Source organism: Corvus kubaryi, unplaced genomic scaffold, assembly GCF_017639235.1.
Source record: "Corvus kubaryi isolate FWS band 111438036 unplaced genomic scaffold, C.kubaryi_AGA036_p1.0 37334, whole genome shotgun sequence".
NCBI lineage: Eukaryota > Metazoa > Chordata > Aves > Passeriformes > Corvidae > Corvus > Corvus kubaryi.
In genome coordinates this window covers 21,263,044-21,282,244 of record NW_024581108.1, presented here as the reverse complement: position 1 = coordinate 21,282,244, position 19,201 = coordinate 21,263,044, and the positions used below count along the sequence as shown (strand labels likewise).

At 43.1% G+C, this 19,201-nt stretch overlaps 3 protein-coding genes across 6 annotated transcripts; 2 read left to right on the top strand and 1 right to left on the bottom strand.

Annotated features, from left to right (window-relative positions):
• The first annotated feature begins 6 nt into the window (after positions 1 to 6).
• Positions 7 to 10,834, top strand: HSPB11 (heat shock protein family B (small) member 11). Of its 2 annotated transcripts, XR_006016508.1 has the most exons (6): positions 7 to 183; positions 622 to 728; positions 1,039 to 1,107; positions 6,155 to 6,198; positions 6,662 to 6,885; positions 7,981 to 10,834. XR_006016508.1 is itself a non-coding variant. In XM_042030742.1 (5 exons), the coding sequence occupies exons 1-5, from the start codon at positions 86 to 88 to the stop codon at positions 6,767 to 6,769; spliced, it is 426 nt and encodes a 141-aa protein (XP_041886676.1). In that variant the 5' UTR covers positions 7 to 85; the 3' UTR covers positions 6,770 to 6,888. The 2 variants fall into 2 exon arrangements, 1 of the variants encoding a protein (XP_041886676.1); XM_042030742.1 differs by lacking the exon at positions 7,981 to 10,834 and having other exon boundaries at positions 6,662 to 6,888.
• On the bottom strand, positions 7,370 to 11,778 carry DIO1 (iodothyronine deiodinase 1). 2 transcript variants are annotated; one of them, XM_042030741.1, is made up of 4 exons: positions 11,380 to 11,776; positions 9,811 to 9,954; positions 8,515 to 8,714; positions 7,370 to 8,037 (listed from the first exon to the last, which is right to left on the bottom strand). In XM_042030741.1, exons 1-4 carry the CDS (start codon positions 11,708 to 11,710, stop codon positions 7,972 to 7,974), a joined length of 741 nt encoding a protein of 246 aa, XP_041886675.1. In that variant the 5' UTR covers positions 11,711 to 11,776; the 3' UTR covers positions 7,370 to 7,971. The 2 variants fall into 2 exon arrangements, with proteins under 2 accessions (XP_041886675.1, XP_041886674.1); XM_042030740.1 differs by lacking the exon at positions 7,370 to 8,037 and having other exon boundaries at positions 8,437 to 8,714; positions 11,380 to 11,778.
• Positions 11,779 to 12,955: 1,177 nt separating this feature from the next.
• Positions 12,956 to 19,194, top strand: YIPF1 (Yip1 domain family member 1). 2 transcript variants are annotated; one of them, XM_042030739.1, is made up of 10 exons: positions 12,956 to 13,054; positions 13,177 to 13,250; positions 13,972 to 14,105; positions 14,535 to 14,615; positions 14,722 to 14,809; positions 14,931 to 15,047; positions 16,064 to 16,230; positions 16,741 to 16,923; positions 17,795 to 17,889; positions 18,846 to 19,194. In XM_042030739.1, exons 2-9 carry the CDS (start codon positions 13,220 to 13,222, stop codon positions 17,882 to 17,884), a joined length of 891 nt encoding a protein of 296 aa, XP_041886673.1. In that variant the 5' UTR covers positions 12,956 to 13,054; positions 13,177 to 13,219; the 3' UTR covers positions 17,885 to 17,889; positions 18,846 to 19,194. The 2 variants fall into 2 exon arrangements, with proteins under 2 accessions (XP_041886673.1, XP_041886672.1); XM_042030738.1 differs by having other exon boundaries at positions 13,942 to 14,105.
• Positions 19,195 to 19,201: the final 7 nt, after the last annotated feature.

Sequence of the window (19,201 nt, the reverse complement as noted above, 5' to 3'; positions counted from 1 at the left end):
GGTTCCCGCACCTCCCGCACCGGGAGCGGCCGTGCGGGGGGGGGGCCGCCGCCGTTGCTCGGTAGCGGCAGCTCCGCCGTGCGCGATGAAAGCCGCCGACTGGTGCCGGAGCTCGGCGGGGGCCGCTCTCGTCCTGGCCACGTCCAGCGATGCCGAGCACCCTGCCGAGAGCGTGGCGGACGGGTGAGGGGCCGGGCGGGGGCGCGGGCGCGGCTCCTCCCGCACGGAGCCCGCTGGGGCTGGGCCGGGGCCGGCCCTTCGCCCTCACGCTACAGTCGCCGCAGAGTGGAACTGCTCGGGGCCCACCGCCATTGCGGGGTTCGTGTGGTGCCGCCAGGGTACAGAGCCTGCTCGGCGAGTTGTAAACACATCCAGAGAGCGGCCCCATCGTTGTACAGGGCACTGCTGAAAGCACCGCAAATAAAAATGTCTCCCCCTTCCTTCCCCCCCCCCGCCCCTTCTCCTCCCTCTCCTTCCCTTCTTCCCCACCGTCTTTTTCCACCCCTCTCCTTTCCCTTTCCTCTCTTCCTTTCCCGTCCATATTTTTCTGTGATAAATTTAATTCAAGATGGTTATAGATGGAAAGCTGCAGTTGAGGGTTTTGTCCTGTTCTCTCCACAGAAGTTCCAAAACATTTTGGACGACAACAGGCATGTTCCCACAGGAATTGATTATTGGTTTTCCAAAATGTGTAAAAATCAGCAAAGTCGCCATCCAGTGTTATTTGGGTAAGACTTTGTGTCTTACAGTAGGTAATACGTGCTATATTAAAGTGTGTGTCTGTGCCTTAATGAAAGCTCCCACAGTAGTCTCATAGTCTGTAAGCAGCCACTTTTAACAGATTCATAAACATTTAACTTCACATAAAGATTCATTTTCACAAAGCAGTTGTCCTTCATGTCCACAATCTCCATAGCTTAGAGAAGAAATAAATTAGTGCTTTGAAAGTGCTTTGTGGATGTAAAGTAATTGAATAAATACAGTTATCAATAAAGAATCAGAACTTGTGTTGATATTTCAAATTTATATATATTTTAGTGCGGACCTTAAGGATTGAAAGAAGCACATCTAAAGACCCTGTGGGTTTTGAACAGTGCATTGAAAAAGGTAAGACTCCTGAGTTTGTGTGGTTTTGTGGTAACAATGTTGGTCTTTTTCAAAGAATCACTGTAACCCCTCATCTATTTTTATGTAGGATTTTGCTTCCTCTCTTCTTGAAGAATAGAAATAAAGCAGGCCATCTTAGGGAGGCTGGGAGTAGAAGAAACCTGTGTATTGCACAAATACACTATTTAACTAACTTTGTATTTCACTGTACAGCAGGCCTGTACCATTGCTATCAACACAAGAACAAGAAGAGCCTCATAAAAAAATATATGAAACTTTTATCTGACCCTTGAAGATATGCACTATCAGATGATTACGTTTTGAATTTTGTTAAAGGGAACTTTGTTGAGATTTTCGTATGCAAACAATGCATTGGAGTTTTTTTTTCCCTTGGCAATTATTATATCTCAAGATATTTTCAAAATAACTTTTGACTCTTAAAAAAGATCTTTAAGTTTACATATCTTTTATCTGATCTGAAAAGAAAGCTATTTATATTGACTAAGTGATTTAAATATGTACTAGTTTGTAAGCAAACCAGAAGAAGATCACAAGTCAGAATTATAATTTAATAGGAAAATTAAAAGAAATGAAGACAATAGCACAAGAACACTGACAGAGTCAGGATGCAGCCTGACACCCTGTTAGGCAGGGTGGTGGTAGCAGTCCAGATGAAGTCCTGCTGAAGCAGTGATCCTGTAGAAACAGTTTGGTCTTCACCTGAAGGTGCAGTGCTAGCTCTGGGAATCCAGGAGTTAAGGGCTAGATCCAGGTGGGGATACTTGGCTCCTCCCCCTGGGTGGAGCATCTAACAATGGCTTGACGTAATTCTGTGAGTCACGTGGTGGGTCCTTGATTGCCCATTAAACAGAGATAACACCTGGAGGGAGTTACCAAGGATGAGTCATGGTAGGAGATAACGAGCACTGCCCCACCTGCTTTAACAGCTCCTCAAGATTTAATACTAGCATTTCTTACAGTGCTAGTCCTTGCCAGTTTGCACACTCTCATCTTTCTCTCTTGTCTGCTTTCTCAGGAATGATCTTGTCTTTCTTTCTGTGTAAGGATATCTCTATCACTTTCCTTTTATTGGGCCAGAGGTCAGCATTTGGGAGGTTTTTCTACCTTTTTGTCCTTTAATATTTTATAATCTCAGCTAGCAAATTGCCTTTCATTCCAATTATAATATAACTAACTGCTCTGAAAAAATCCAGTCTGGATTGCCCCCATTCCGTACTCCGGGAAAAAATCCAGTCCGGGTTTTCCCCCCGAATCCATTCCGTACTCCGGGAAAAATCCAGTCCGGGTTTTCTCCCGAGTCCATTCCGTACTCCGGGAAAAATCCAGTCCGGGTTTTCCCCTGAATCCATTCCGTACTCCGGGAAAAATCCAGTCCGGGTTTTCCCCTGAATCCATTCCGTACTCCGGGAAAAATCCAGTCCGGGTTTTCTCCCATTCCGTACTCCGGGAAAAATCCAGTCCGGGTTTTCCCCCATCCCGTACTCCGGGGAAATTCCAGACCCAAAACTCAGAAGCCTCCGCAGGAACTCGCGGGATAGCGCACGTGATTAGCAGGGGATGACGTCACAGAAACGGCTTTGTACTGTGGTGTGGGAAAAGCAAGTGCTAGGAAGAATGGTGCAGATGAACTAAGGTCAATTGGAAGGTACTCAGTCCCTTCCGGAAGGTGTTAACTTGCTGCTTGAAGCACTTTTCTCCCCCCCTTTTTTCCTCCTACCATTTTGCATATCCCAACCATTCATTGTTCTAGATAATGGAATAATTGCTGGGCTTTACTTCAGAGTGACAGTTTTATAAAAACAAGTACAAATGTAGGTCTTTCGAAGCCAAAGAGAAAACAGGTTTCCTGAAACAACACCACATCCCACTGTCAAACGTGGGGCAGGGTGTGACAAGGGAGCTTTATTTTTTGTTTTCTTATAAAGGGCAGTCATGCCATTTATAATAATTGTAAAGTCTAAATCAAAACACCAGTTACACCTGTCTTGTTTTAACAATTCTCTGTTATGATCATGCTTGATAATGATGGCTCAGCTTAAGGGAAAAGTTCAGGTTTTCTTAATCCATTTTTTTAAACTAGAAATGTTTGTACCCTGTAAGGATATTTCTATCCCAATTACAGGTGGACTTCTTGTATAAGGCAGTGTAGTTTAATCAAATAGGGAAGTGGATAAGAAAAAGATTAAAGTTACAATGTTGGATGCATATATATATATATATACACACATTTAATCTTTAGGGACCAGCCTGTATGGATAGTATAGAAAAATAAATATTTTTTGTTTGGTTGTAGATTTTTTTTCTGTGAAAATCAATGGTTCTGTACAGACAAATGATATACCTTAAAAGAAAAACAGCATTAACTCTGCAGTTGCATTTGGTCTGAAAGCAACCTAGTACGTGGAACACTTAATTTGTCAAGACATTCTGACAGGTCTCACCAAAAGCCCAGTATAAGCTTTACTAGTTTGGCCCATTTAATTGAAAATGGGCTTGGAAAAGGTCATAGGGAATTAGAGGTTACAGAACAAATAATCAAACCAATTAGCTATAACTTGAATCTCTTGAGCTGCCTTAAAGAGAAAGCAGACCTGACCTTGTCAAAGAGAGAAGGATATTAAAACTGCATACCAAGAAGTAATCCAGAAAGCTTAATACAAATATGTACAATATTGTAGAAGTTTGGGTTTTGTTGTTGCCATTTTGGGTTTTTTGGTGGGTTTGTTTTGTTTTGTTTTGTTTTTAAAGACCAAAAGTACTAAGCCCCTCCTACCTAACATTTTGATACTCCTGTACTAAGCTCTCTATCTATTTTAGAGGTTTCTGATTCACAGTGAAGGATGCTTATTTATATTGTGATGTTAGGTACATTAAAGTCTCAGGATCTGATCCTTCTTACATGCTATATTGTAAATTAGAAATAACTCCATTGAACTTAATTAAATGTCAGTGTAAAAGTGATATAACAGGAAAAACAGGGCATGAATGCCCATATTAATTTTGATTAAAATAATCCATTCTGGGAAATCTGAAAATGTACAGCAAGTTTTTAAATGCTTTTTCTCTTCATGTGTGTTGACATAAAATTCTTGTAATTCTTGTATCAGTTAGCCATTTTGCTGAATTTTATAACATTTTGAATGACAATACAAAATTGCCTCGACGAAACTTGAAGCTATCCATGTTGTATCCATTTTTTTGTTTTCTTTAGTACTGAGCTAAAAGGGTTTCTATTATTTCCTAAAAGAATTGTTATTTTTTGAATTTTATTTTTGCTAATTTGCAGACACATATCAGATAAATGTCTGGTCAAGATCTGAAGGAGGATCAGACTAACAAAATTAATATGGGTTGTACTTCTTTTTTAATTTATTAAAGGATTGTCAGAGGGACACTTGGTTCAGATAAGCCCCCTGAAGATTATCACAAGTTTGGCCCCTTGGCTCTCTTTGACTTCTCTGCTTCTCACATTGGCCAATATTTTTAGAATGGGTTCTACACCTTCTTCACTAACTTTAAAAATTTGTTTCCCAGTGTCTACCATTAACATTTTCACATGAGGGCATGCTTTGAATGATGATTTGCATTTACTTCTTAGAGATTACTTTAGTCTGAGAAAGATGGATACCAAAAGTTTAAACTACTCTCTCAGCCAAGATTATTATGCTCCACTGCCCCAGCTAGAGGCTGTGTAATTCATACCAGCTCAGGATTTGGGCTCCATTGCCCTAAAGCTGTTAGGAAACTAGAATTCAGTGTGTGGAAGGGTTTGCTGCTGAGAAAGGGATTCTTCTGCTGGACTAGAAGGCAGAGAAGCTGCAAGGTTGGATGCCTCCCTAAACAAAGGAAAACTGGCATGTTTTGCTTAATAGGAAATCACAGATAAACTTATTTTAAAAATTGCAAATTACAGTCAAAGGATGACAGTTAGACAATCCATGTGTTTTTCTAAAAACAACCTAACTTCAAATAAACAGGAGCCTATCTGATACAAAATTATCACTTTGCCACACCTTTTCTTTCACTTTTCTTCTTAGCAAAAGAGAAGAAAACTTGAAAATAAATTCTTGAATTATTAAAAATCCAACCAAATATTCCATATCTGCAATGAGGTGTAATGAAAGTTATATAGAAGACACAGTTTATTTTCAGAAACTATTATAGACCATAATAACATTCTTTGAAACCATCTCTTTGCATTCATTTTAAAACTGATTTCAACAAAGGATCTCACTGCAGGTCCTGCTTAATATCATTCAGTCATTCTGTTCATATTCCTCAGAAACATAGAATTTAATTTTCTTTTATCTCTAACATGAGTAGCATGGTAAGATCACAAGCTGAATAGATCTTGAAATGTTATTTTAGTAGGTTGTAGGAAGTTTATAAATTTAGCATTGCTGTGAAACATATTCCAGTGGTCTGTTTTTTTCCAGGACTGCTCAACATACCACACAGTTGTCTTACAACTTTGCTAGATTGCTGATTCTGAAAAGTCTGTATTTTTGAAGTAATTTCTGGCCCTGAAGAAGTGACCCTTTGTTACCCTCAACTCATCAACTGCTCTCTCATATGACATCCAAAAGTGTGGCTTGATGATTATTTTATTAGACATTAATGTAACGGTCATGTTTAAGTGAATGTTGTGAACGCTGCTAGTTTCTGCAGCACTTTGGAGAGTAAAATGCTGTATAAGGGCTAAAAGCACTACTTGTGCACTTCATGTTCCAAAATTAAAACCAGGCTTACATAGTGTAATAGAGTGCCATTTCCTGCATTGTTTGGTTTGGGGATTGGCTTTCTCTAGTGCCTCTTGGGTGACCTTTGATAACACGGTAATGAGTAGGGTATATATACACACAGTGGGATATTGCAAAAAAGTATTCTCTTGAATCACCTTGTGAAAATAAAAAAGAACAATGTCTATGTGCAGTGTAAATTCATAGTATTTGAACTCTGGGTCCAGTGAAAACTTCACAGCATTGCACATTATTCTTTGTTATTTACCTTAAAATATATTTTCTAGATTTGCAACACACAGAAGGACAGCTCCAAATGGAAGAATTTCCAGTGAGTATTTAGAGTGTACATCAGTAGTGGTTCATGATATGGGATGTCTGGACTAAGTGGGGAGAAACCATAAAAGAACCCAAACATGTCTTTATTTACAATTATTGCTCAGTTGGTGTTAAAGAGAGGAATTTGTAGATTGTGGTGTGAAACTGCACTTCCCAGCTGCTCCTCTGTAGATTATGCTATGAAATTGCACCTGCCTAGTGCTCCTGACAATGTGCAAGGGCCCTTTCCAGAAGTGTGCCAATCTTCCCTCCTTCAATTGCTGCCTTTAAGGCTGCAGAATTCAGGAGGTGATGGGAGTTTTTTGAATTGCAGGTCAAAGAGTTTGATTTATGTGCAGTTCAAAATCAGACACCGAAATATCCAGATCCTTGTGTCCAACGAACTTCTGCAAATGTGGTTTGGTATTTTTGTTACTACAGAGAATGCAATAACATTATTTTTATTCCTTCTGCAGCTTCCTGAATTCCAAGCCACTTACTTGCGTTTTGTCATCAAATCTGCCTTTGATCATTTTGTGTCAGTGCATCGGGTGATGGCAGAGGGAACGGCAGAGAACACTTGAGTCCAGCTGAAATTTGGGCCTCCATTTAATTTTTTTATAAGCAAGTTACATTTTGATAGCTGCACTGCAGAGCATGTTTATTATTAGACCCTTGTATTAAAGTGGTTTTTTTGAAGGTATGGATGTGGTATGTATTCCTTGCTGGTTTAATGTATGGAATAGAATAGGAGAATATAGAATCATTTAGGTTGGAAAAGACTGTTAAGATCATCAAGTCCAACCACAACGCAGGGCTGTTGTTAATTGTAGTAACAGCTTTCTCATTTTGTAACCTAAACTGTCAGCCTAGAACACTTGAGCATAACTGAGTCCATTTAAGTTAGTATGTTTATATCAGGCTTTCATGATACATGAATTAAAACTCGATTTCCTGTAAAATGCTTCCCTTGTGCTCTGAGGTAAATAGAAAAGAAGTGTGAACTACGCAAGTGGGATGTATTACCTCCTACTGTCAAACAAATCCTTCAGAGGTCCTTAAATTGGTAACTTTCTGATCAGCTCAAACTCAGAGATTATTAGAATGAATATAAATATCTGCTAATGCTTAGAAATAACCTGGGGAGAGAGGCAGGGCAGGGAGGGAAATAAACTGAAGCCATATGAAGTGCTTTGATAGACTTTTAATAATTGTAGATCAATCCCTTGTTTCTATAAGTATTTTCTACAATCAGGTCACAGCCGCCGGTGCTTTATGCTGGGACCATCATAACAAATACTCATGGAAACAGATGTTGATAGAAATTGTCTTGCTCAGAAGCCTCCTGAAGTCAGTGAAAGGGAACATTTTAAATATACAAGTGCAATGTGTCTAGTAATGTGAAATCAGTTGCTTTGCATGCCAGTAGCCTCTTGCAAATGTCACCACCCTGAAGTTTATCCTGCAGGATATTCCTTGCAAGTGTAAATGTTGGTATCCAGAGCTCAGTGGACCCAGCTCCCACATTACTGCATGTGGTATAAGAGTAGTAAGTTACTACAGAACAGAAATTGGTGTTGCAAGGATGACACTTGAAAGCCTCTAGACAGACATAATGGACCTCGTTACAGATGCTCCTTAGATGCCCATAAAGCATTCTTTTTTTTCTTCTTGTCTCTATGGCTGTTTTTAAATTCTTTTTTTATTCCTTAGTCTTATGTTTGTGAAAAATTATTCTTGAACTTCTTTATCCAAATAGTCTTTACTCCGAAGTCCTCTTCTTTCTCTATTTCAGTTTTTCCAGGATGGCACGTATCTCCTGGGGGTGGTAATTCCAAGGCCCCACTCCTCCCTGGAAAGGCAATAAAATGACACAGTGATGCTCAGGCAGACAGAGCAGAAGTCCTTCAGAGCACAGCAGCTGCACCAGAACTGTGGGCAGGTGTGCCTGGGCTCCCTTTCCACTGGAGCCATCCCTGGGAGATGATTATGCACTGGTTACACCCTGCTGTGTCACTGGGACAGAGCCAGTGTCTGGATCCTGCAGGTGGGAAGTGTTCCTGGATCTCACAGCTTAGATGTACCTCGGGTTAGTAGTGAGCCAAAAGATAAATGTTTGAGCAAGACTGGGGTGTACATCAAATATGTACATTATAAAGGCTCAGACTGGTTGTGCTGCATGTTCATTTCTCTCCACAGTTACAGTGCATTGTGAAATGTTTAGCTCTCAAACAGAATGAAATACTGACTGTTAAATGTAAAGCAGTCTCAAGTTACCTTGAAATTTTAAAATCTCTATATTCTGCTCATTGCTGTGGATATTTTTTACCTTGTAGATGACCTTCCCTCCTTGGAGCAGGTAGAGTCGTTCTGGCAGCACAGCATATTTTGAACTGCTCAGGTTTTCCATGGTGTCTAAAACCACTGGACATAGAGGGTGATTTTTCTGAAGAAATTGGGCTGCAATTTTTCGATCTTCAAGGCTTCTGTGATTTTTAATAACAACATTGTTTTTAAAAGCCCATCCATCTAAAACAAATGAGGGAGGGATTTAGCAAGGAACATTTTGAATAGGTGCAAGGGTGGAGATATACTGTGTGTCATATCCCAAAACTAGGTTAAAAGAATCTTGCAGTTTATTCTTAATACCAAAACCTGCCATGAAATGAAAGACTATGGGAGCACTAGAGCTTTTCAAATAAGTGGTCCCAAGATCTACTTTTTTTTCCTTTTCATTTCATCAAACTGTATTTTCCCCTTGCCCCAGATTCAGAAATATTTGATGGATTTTAGCTGAAATTTTCCCACATAAATCGACCATAGAAATACACCAGGAGGGGAATATATGTTCTATTTGGTCAAGCTTTGTCAGTGTTGTTCATTCTACTTGATTGTACTCATTAAGCCTATAAACCAAAATTATAGGTCTGTGAGAAGTGAAACACATGAGCCAGGACACACCTTTGTTTTTCAGAACTATGCAAACAAACATTTACACACAACTCTTCCTAATAAAGTAAAAACTAGTTAAAAGGGTTTGATGACTGACTTAGTCATTACCTGATTCTCAGCTGCTGAAAATGACATATTGCTAGAAAACTATAAATGTTAGGTTTTAGAAAAACATTTAATCCTGGGATAAAAGCAGTGCCAATGTGTTACTTAGAATCCAGCGTAGATAAACAAGGGTGCATTGTTTGCTTGCTAAATTTTTCAAATTGGAGTCTGTGTCTTGTCCTTGCAAAATGTTAAAAACTAGGGTATTTTTCTGTTAACACATAACATGCTGGCATTGTACACTTAACTTTTGTTCTATGAAATGTCTTTTCTTCCTCTTTCCAAAAGGAGCTGCACTAACACTTAGATGCAATTTTTAAAACATATAACTCTGTCCTTCACAGAGCTGGGTGTCTTCAGCAGGAGTAACTCAGTGTAAAGTCAGATGTGTGAGTAAAATCTTAGGAGAATTAGGGACACAAACTGGGCCCTCGATGTGGTGTTGCCACTTGATTTGAAGGTTTCTCTCCTGTTTTCAGCCCCCTCCTTTGCTAACACGCTTTTTTTTTCTAGAGGAAATGACACATCTGAAGCTGTGGTTGGCATCACTGTGGTGTTTGTACTTTACCTACTGCGTGAGCTTCCTCAATGTAGATGATAAGGAAATCTGCTACTGAGCTGAAATCTTTGATGAGCTTGTTGAACTCATCAAATTTTAACATAAATGAAGGTCAGGTGCAACTTCCAAAATTCAGGATTAAAGGTCGGTTATCTGGGGAAAAAAAAAAAAAAAAAATTGTGGTTAAGCGAAGGGAGGAAGGACAGAACTAAATACACTGAACTGAGCCTCTGGTGCAGAGATTCCTGGGCAACACTAAGTCACTGATTCCATAAACCTCTCCTAGGTCATTAAAATCAGCAGCAGAACCTCTGCATCTCTGCAAAGCAGGCTTAAAGGTGCTTTTCCTAGCCTGGCTCTGATCTGTGCCGCATCCAGCAAGGAGTGTACCGGAAGGAACCCTGCCCAGTACAGGCAGCAGGCACCCCGCAGTCACACAGCTTCTCTTTTCCTCATCACAAGGGCCAATTTTCAAGCTACCAACGTTTTTGGGATAGGGAACTGATCCAAAATCTCAGCCTCCCAGGGATCTTTAGTATGGAGCAACTTCAAAAATACTAAACATGGCCTTCTGCAAGGTTATCCAGGGACAGTGGTTCAGGGGTGGGCATTAAGGACAGAGTCCCAGTGCCTTTTCATGTCCAGATTTTTTTAGATGTGTCAGTTCAAGCTGAGCTGAGGGGAAGCTGCAGACTTTTCAGTCATGCATCACAGGCTTTCATGCTTTCAATGTATTTCTGCAATTTCCTGTCCAAACAGAACTCTGGTTATATATTATTATTAAACTAACCTTACACTGGCAAAAGTATCTGCAGTTGCTTACAAATTAACACAGTATTGTGTTGGTGTTGGCATCTGTTTGCAAGACCTTGATGTAAGGGAGCTTGCAGGATTTTTAAGCACCTCTTTTAGTCTGGTTATGCTAAATTACATGAAATTTGTTCAAGATCTTTCTGGCTGGGGTTAACTTAAAAGCTGCTGCTAACACAGATCCACATCCTAAAGAATTAAATAACAGTGGTACCTTCATGTAGATCTGTGTATCTCTCTTCCATTTTGCGTCCCATCTCCTACATAAATATCTCTATATAATTAGGAAAGCAGAGTGAGAGAAGGATGTAATTCCTCCCATGGGGATGGAGGCTGCAGCTTAATTATTAATTCCATGTTCTGCTGAGATCTCAGTGGGAGGCAGTGGACAAAGTACAAAGCAGCTACTTCTGCTTTATTCCCAGCCACTTTGGATCTGGAAAAACCCACCCTGTGCTTTCTAGGCTTTAGGCTGGCTAAGGGAGTTGGTGTGGAATTTTCTGTATGGACAGGGAACGACAGCCAACACTTGTGAATCATTGCAAACGGTTCAATTCTGGGCCTTCTCTCCTGAAAGCAAATTATTACCTTGGCTTTCAGCAGAAAATCAAGAGGCAGTAAATGTGCTGCATCTTCTCCATGAAGTGAGTGCTGGTGGTGTGCACGTGATGCACTCAGGTGCCAGCTGCCTGTCCCTGTTCCCTCAGCAGAATCTCCTCGTTTATGCTCTCAGCAAACCAAACCCAGCTACACGGCTCAAGTACTGACCTGCCATGAAATCCAGGAGGTGACGAACTTCCCCGCCGAGGGTCACCACCGGCGTGTTGGGTGCTGGGTGTCCCTCATGGGCTTCATCCTCCAGCCTCTTCCACTTCACCTTCAGCACAAACAGCAAATACTTGAAGCTGAAAAAGGTTGGGCCCCAGTTTTCGTAGCTGAACTTTGGATTCTGGTTCATTCTGCTCTTCTCGCCCATCTTTAGGATGTACCTTTTCATGGCGTTAGGGAACAGTATCATCAGTGTTTTGCCAACAACAACAGACAGAGTAACCTGCAGAAGAATCAGGATTTTCTGTAGGAATACCCTGGGGCCAAACATCGTGGTGGAGAGGTCTGGCTGCTCCCGATGGGAGCACAATGCGAGGTAGGGGCAAAGGTAGAGGGTAAGGGGGAGGGAAAACGTTCACGTGTTTGGTTGAGTTTCTGCCTTGCCTTGCACACTGTCCCCTCCCTGCACTTCAGTCGCTGTGTGAGCAAGGATCCTGTCAGCTGTGCTCCCTCCAGCTGCACCAAAAGGCATCCTCTGCAGCCAGGGTGGATGCGTGGTGCTCACTGCAGAGCTGTGAGGCTCACTGCAGAGCTGTGAGGCTCATCCACAAATGTGGTCTGTGTTTTACTAATGAGAGGAGCGGGATCAGGGTGTTCTCCCCGAATCCCGGACTAAAGATTAAGGTGCTGACGCTTGAGGCCTTGGGGTGATGCAGATGCTGTGCAAACAGTGTCCTGCTCCTGTCTGGGGCTCTGCTGCACTCCAGGGTTTGGCATTTTGGGGCTGAAAGATAAAAAAAAACCGCAAAAAACAACCAACCAAACAACTCCATTATATATAATAGCCAGCTGGCCCCCAGCAAAGGAAGGATGTGGATCCGTTGGAGTGAGGCCTTGAGAGGCCACCAAGATCAGCGGGATGGAGCAGGAAATGCAGGGACAACTGGGATTGTTCAGCCTGGAGAAGGCTTTGTGGTGACCTAATTGTGGCCTTCTGGCACCTGAAGGGAGACAGGACAGATGGAGAGAGGCCATTGGCACGGGCCTGGAATGACAGGTCAAGGGGAAATGCTTCAAACAAAGAGAGAGCAGGTTCAGATTAAGTATGAAGAAGAAATTCTTTCCTGTGAGGGTGGTGAGGCCCTGGCACAGGGTGCCCAGAGGAGCTGTGGCTGCCCCATCCCCGGCAGTGTCCAAGGCCAGGTTGGACGGGGCTTGGAGCAACCCGGTCTGGTGGGAGGTGTCCACCACGGCAGGGGATGGAACGGGATGATCTTTAATGTCCCTTCCAACCCAAAGCATTCCGTGACTCTCTGATAAAACTCTCAGTTATCAGAACATGCAGTGTATGAAAAATGTATAAGCGTATGCTTAGCTACAGCCCCAGTGTGTATTTGTGCACAGACGGTAGCACGCAGCAGCAGCAGCCGCCGCCACCCCTGACCAGCCGCGCTGGGGCCGCGGCGAGCCCTTTAAGGGGGCGGGCGAGCGCGCACGCGGAAGCGCTGCGCGGGCTCTGATTGGCCGGTGCCAGCCGCGTCGCCGTCGAGGCTGTCGCGCCCCGAGGGGCGGGGGCAGAGGCGCCCGGCGGCGCCGCTGATTGGCTGCGGCTGCGCGGCGGACGCGGCCCCTTTAAGGGAGCGGAGCGGCGGTGCGGGGCCGTGGCGGAGCCGAGGTGCGGCGGGGACGGGGGCACGGGCGGGGGCGCGGCCGCGGGGCACAGCAGCGCTGGCACAGCAGCGCTGGCACAGCGCGGGGGACAGGACTCGTGCCAGCGCTGTCCCTGTCCTCTTGCAGGAGGGTCGGGCCCCGGGGAGCTGATCCTCATCCAGGCGGATGAATGGCGACGGCGGACGACCTCAAATTTCAAGGTAAAGGCGATGTCGCAGGTGCGGACGCGGGGCTGGGGCCCGGCTCGGGGAGCTGTCAGGCGCTGGAGGCTTTGGCAGCGATTCTGAGCGTTCGCAGAATAAAAACGTCCAGGGAGTTTTGCAGGTGGGGTCAGGATGGGGGAGTCAGGTGTCCTGAATTTTCTGAGGTGAAATTGTGCTGCTGGCGAGCTAAAAAATGCAACCGGCGTTGACTGAAATCGTGGACTGAAATCCTGTGTGGTGGAAAGTGACAGCTGGAAAGGGGCAGAGCGCTCTGTAACCTGCAAAAGGCCCCGGTTTCAGACTTCCTTAGTTTTGGATAAAAAATTTCTTGTCGGTTTTTGGAGAATATTAAAAGTGCCCATTTCTTCAGAGAGGCAGCTTTTCCCTCCCCTTGCAGAGACCTGCTGTCCTCGGGCCGGGGCTGTTGGCAGGGAAGGAGGGCAGGCTCCGGTGGGGCCATTGGAACATCCTGCAGGCAGACTGGCAGGAAAGGTGGCCTCACACTTCATTAAGTGAGTAAAGGTTCAGCTTGATCCGTGTCAGTTTGGGCTTTAGGAAACAGATCGTACCCAACATGCCTAAGCTAGCAATTACACTGTCTCAGGGTCTTTATATGGTTTTTTGAGCCATGACAACAAAAATTTTAGTGTTTTGATCATCGCCTGTTTTGTGATGTACTTATTTGCAGAATTTGACGATGCAGCTAATTTGCTTGCAGCAAATCCTGATGCCACCACCATAAGCATCGATGAGCCGGTCGAAATCCCCAAGAATCAGCACAGCCGCCTGCAGGAGCCAGGAAGGGAAGAGGATGATGAGTTACTGGGCACTGACGACTCCGATAAAACAGAGGTAATGCTCTCACACCTGCTGGTGGAGGCCTGTGAGAAAGATGGAGAGGGACTTCTTACAAGAGCATGCAGAGAACAGGACAAGGAGGAATGGATTTTAAAAGAGAAGAGGTTTAGATTGTGATTCTGACAGCAAAAGGAACATGTCATGGTGTTGAGGGTGTGTGTTACAGATGATGTGGCAGCAGGTAGTAACAGGCTGCTCTTTAGAATCCCAGGCCACAATTCTGCTTACAGGGAGATAAGAGACTGACTGCTAACAGATACTGGAGGGGGAAAGGAAACCATTACATAATTCATAGGAAGTACCACCCAGTTAAGTTTGTTTGCTGTTTTGGTGCCAAAATCATGTGACTACAGTGTAAATGAGCTAGTAATGTATAAATTGCCTGCTTGTAACACTTTCCATGTTGCCTTTCCCACCACCCAGCTGCTTGCAGGACAGAAGAAAAGTGCCCCTTTCTGGACTTTTGAGTACTACCAGACCTTCTTCGATGTGGACACATACCAGGTTAATACTCTGCTCCAGAGGAGAGCTGTTGTCTGAATTATGCCTTATCCATTGAGGTTTTTTACCTTCTTGCATTGTCAGTCAGACAAATCCTTACGTTTCATAGGTCCTGGACAGAATCAAAGGGTCAGTGTTCCCAGTACCAGGGAAGAACTTTGTAAGGCTGTATATCCGCAGCAATCCTGACCTTTATGGTAGGTAGGAGGTGTGAGAAGTTATTTTCTGTGCTAAATATCTGAGTTTATATTTCTTCTTACTTGCTAGCCCTAAAAAAGGAGAGCAGAGGATGTGCTATTGGTTTTGTTTCCTTTTAAGGTCCATTTTGGATATGTGCCACACTCGTGTTCACCATTGCTGTTAGTGGCAATCTCTCGAATTTCTTCATCCATCTGGGCAAACCAACGTACCACTACGTGCCTGAGTTCAGAAAAGGTTTGCAAGTAGTCATTTGTGGGGGTTTTTGGTTGGGTTTTTTGTTGTGGGGTGTTTTTTGCTTTTTTTTTTAATGTGCAAATGAAGTAATATAAAACCAGGTCACAGCTTTGATTTAGCAGAGTCTTTTGATTGATTACTGTCTTTAAATTTTTAGAGATGTGAAACAAGTCCTTAAGGTGGGCTGTCACTGGCAGAACCCTGTTTCTCCAGAGCATAAAGTAGTTCCAGGGTTTTAGAAGAGCAAGCAGGAATAATTAGTTATTTTTTAGCCTTAGTGAATGTCTCCTTGTACAGAGAGTGAAAGCCCAGCACTGGCCACCGTGGTGCTTTGCTGGGTGCTTTCCTGGATCTGTGGCCTCCCAGGAGCTTGCAGGCCTTAGGCAGAAAATTACCAGATCAGATTATCACTCATACCACCTGCCAAGGGCTGGAAGTTGTTACCTTCTGGCAAATGCAGAAATAAACAAAAGATGTTCCACTGATCTGTTCCCCAAAGAGCTCAGAGTGAGGAGCCAGTTTTTCGATACCTGTCTTTGTGTTATGAGGGAGGCTGCTGTCCCTCCAAAGGAACACAGCTTCTCTTTGTTTCCAAAATCCTTAATGTACTGGGAAGAACGCTGCCACTTGGGAATGCAGTCACTTGAATAATTTCAGATTTGACACTAGCTGCTAGTAGCTGAATTTCTATTTTTAACGAAGTTTTTCCTGCCTCTGTGGTTTTTCCTTTCCAACTGAAACCAACAGCATTTTGTACACAGGTGTAATAAAGAAATTGAAAATACCAAGAGATTTTTTTTCTGAAGTTTTTACTTTTAAACTAACTTGAAGTGCTGGCAGAGTAGTGAGTGTAAACTAGATATAAATGCAAAGTTCTCAGTTTATTAATAATTCGGGCTTCCATGTTTTGGAAGTATCTTCACAGGTAGCTTTTTAGTTTTCATACTGAATGCTTCTACACCTTTGATTCTGACAGGATTCAAAGTAGAACATTAAATCTTTTGTTGTGTTTCCAGTGTCCATAGCAGCTACAACGATTTATGCATACGCTTGGCTTGTTCCCCTTGCTCTCTGGGGATTCCTGATGTGGAGGAACAGTAAAGTCATGAACATTGTCTCCTACTCGTTCCTGGAGATAGTTTGTGTATATGGCTACTCCCTCTTCATTTACATTCCCACCGCGGTACGTATGGCTAAAGAGTGCACCTCTCACCTGTCCTGCTTGAGAAGATTTGCTGTTTCTTAAAATATTTTTGATATTTGTTGAAATTTCAGGGACTGGGAGAATCTTTTGCTCTTTTTCTTGAAGCTTGTCTAATGTAAATGTGTCTTGTGGGTGCTGGAAAAGCCCAGGACAGGTCATTTCCCCAGAGGCAGCAAACCCAAGCAAGGTGCTGCTGGTGAGCCCAGAAGACAGCCTCAAGAACTGGGATGTGTGTGTCCCCAGGGAACAGATAGGCAATGTTGATGGCTCCAAAGACAAGTTTCCCTGGCTGGGGACAGGCCTTGGAGGGAGTGGCATAACTTGGGATTTGCTCTTGTTGTGTCTGGGAATGAAGCTCTTACTCTTTCCTCCAGTAACAGAGATGTGTCAGATAAAGGCATGAGTTAATTTGTGCACGAATCAGCTGGGAGGGATGACGTGTCACAGAACACACGGCCCCTTTGACAGCCCTTTCCCTGCCTTTTCCAGATTTTGTGGATCATTCCGCAGAAGGTGGTGCGCTGGGTGCTGGTGGTGCTCTCGCTGTGCCTCTCGGGGTCCGTGTTGGTGATGACCTTCTGGCCCGCGGTCCGAGACGACAACCGCAGGATCGCAGTGGCCACCGTGGCCACCATCCTGCTGCTTCACGCCCTGCTGGCTGTTGGCTGTTTGGTGGGACACTGCCATTCCTTTCCCCTAATCTCCTATTTCCTAGGACAGGTGGCATGTTATGGGACAGAGGAGGAAGGATTGGCTGGTCACTGGAAAACCGCTGATGTAAAAATTCCAGTTATTTTAAATGTAGCGAAAAATTGATGCCAATGTGACCCTGACAGTGCTGGTAATAAATTCAGTAATCAATTATGGAATCATAGAACATCTCCCAAGATGGAGGGGACCCATCATGGTCATTGAGTCCAACCCCCACAGAACATTCTTGAATGTACCTGGAATTCATCATAGTATCAGCAAAGCATTAATCTTTATAGTATCCAGTGGCACTTTATTCCAATGAGTACTATGCTTAGTCCTTTAGAAGGATTAAATGTTCAATATAAAGCATGTGCTTATGGGCTTTGGCAGGTTTATGTTTTCATACACAGTAAGTGTTAGGAAACAGAAGACCCTGATGCCACTGAAATACACAATGAACACTTAAATTATTTGTTTCCTTGTTGCACTAGGTAGAAGGGTATCAGCCAGGCCTCAGCTTCCACAGCTTCCAGGGTAGACAGATTTGGTTCCCCACAGCTCAGTGTGCAGGGAGGCAACAGCAAAACAAAACTGTCCTTGGATCTGCAATCCAACCCTTTCCACTACAGGTCTTTTTCAAAGGCCTTGGCTGCTAACAGTTAAATTTAAAAGTACAGTTCAGAGTACTGTTTTAATTGACTCTTTCTAATTGATAAAAACAGAAAAAGATTCAAATTTGCCATTTCAGTGCTGTGTTTGTAGCTGTGTTTGGTGGGTATGGAAAGAAGGAGCTGGGATAAGGCAGCACAGTATGTTTCTCTCTAATTTTTTTTCTCCTCTGATAATGTAGGCATACTTTTTTGATGCCCCTGAACTGGATATTCCTGCACCTATTATCCCTGCTCACAATGGAACCACAGTAATAACAAAGAGTCACTAAATAAGGTAAGAACCCAATCTAAATGTGTTTTTTTTTTCTGCAGTCATCACAGACATCTTGAAACTTTTCTCCATCACTGTGGTTGAATGGAAAGGGGTTTAACGGATTAATTTTGCTAAATGGGGTCTATGTATAAATAACATCTATTAACTTTGTTTCAGTTGTAAGTTTTAAGTACAGATGTGAAGACTGAGGAGCAAAGATAGGTTATCTTTCTTTTCTTTGAGGTTTACTCTTGGTGAAGAGACTCATAGTTAAATAAATAATATACTCAGCCCCTTACAAAAACCCGAAAGCATTTATTTGAATTCTGCACGAGTGAAACTTAAGCAATAAACTGTTACACTCCAGTTTTTCTTTCCTTTTAATGTAAAAAGCAGATTGGATTTTTCCCCTTGCTGTTTGAGACAGCGTTCCAGAGCAGTGGCTGTGTGTGGGGACATCCGTGTGGGCTCTGGGCAGGGCTGACTCAGAGCCTGAGCCATCCATCCCTCTGGACTGCATTCCTTCTGTGGGATAGCTTGAGGATTTGCTTCCTGGTATCTGGGACTGCTGCCAGCAGGAGATGACATCTGAATTCTGTTGGATAGTTCTGTGGAGCAGGTCCAGAAGCAGGCTAATAGACATGTAAAGGCCAGGCCACTCCAAGTACACCAGCCACAAGTGTGTTTGTGAAAATCAGGGTATTTACTGAATAGAAGCTATATTCGATTTAAAATAAACAAATAATATAAAAAATAGCCAAATGTGCCTAGCAAAAGGCACATAAAAAATTACACAATCCAGTCACCCAGGTCAACTTCAGTGGCATTTCCTTCTGCAAAATCAGTTTTTAATTCTAGATACCTAATAAGAATCAATATGACAGTAATGAATTTTAGTATTGAGACCTAAATATGTGTGCTGTTGTGTCCTCTGGTGAGGAGCTGAAGTATTCACGGGAGTTATTTGTCTCTTTCAGATGACAGCACCACTTCCTCCATCTATACAGTAGTTTTTTTTTAGATGATTTTTTTCACTGAAGACCATGGAAACTTCAAGGACGGGGGGGCTGTGTTTTGCAGCAGGATGGACAGTGATGTCCCATGGACATCTCCATGCTCACTGGATACTGACTGGTTCCATGAGGAGAGTGAACCATTGATCCCAGTCCAGAACAGAAAGGGTTTTTATGTTTGGTTGGGATTTTTTTTTATGTTTTGTTTTTTTTTTTTTTTTTTGGGGGGGGAGGGAGGGAATTTATTTTTTTCTTTAATTCAGTCTATGCTCACTACACTGTTTTGCCTCTGAATAAAGCGTTCTGAAGGCGATGTGATC

Bases quoted from the DNA above. Each gene is read 5' to 3' on its own strand.
- YIPF1 (XM_042030738.1), top strand. From the start codon at position 13,220: ATGGCGACGGCGGACGACCTCAAATTTCAAG. The intron at 14,106-14,534 runs GTAATGCTCTCA...CCCACCACCCAG, and splicing joins ACGACTCCGATAAAACAGAG to CTGCTTGCAGGACAGAAGAA. The intron at 16,231-16,740 runs GTACGTATGGCT...TGCCTTTTCCAG, and splicing joins TCATTTACATTCCCACCGCG to ATTTTGTGGATCATTCCGCA.
- HSPB11 (XM_042030742.1), top strand. From the start codon at position 86: ATGAAAGCCGCCGACTGGTGCCGGAGCTCGGCGGGGGCCGCTCTCGTC. The intron at 729-1,038 runs GTAAGACTTTGT...TATATATTTTAG, and splicing joins CGCCATCCAGTGTTATTTGG to TGCGGACCTTAAGGATTGAA. The intron at 6,199-6,661 runs GTGAGTATTTAG...TTCCTTCTGCAG, and splicing joins TCCAAATGGAAGAATTTCCA to CTTCCTGAATTCCAAGCCAC.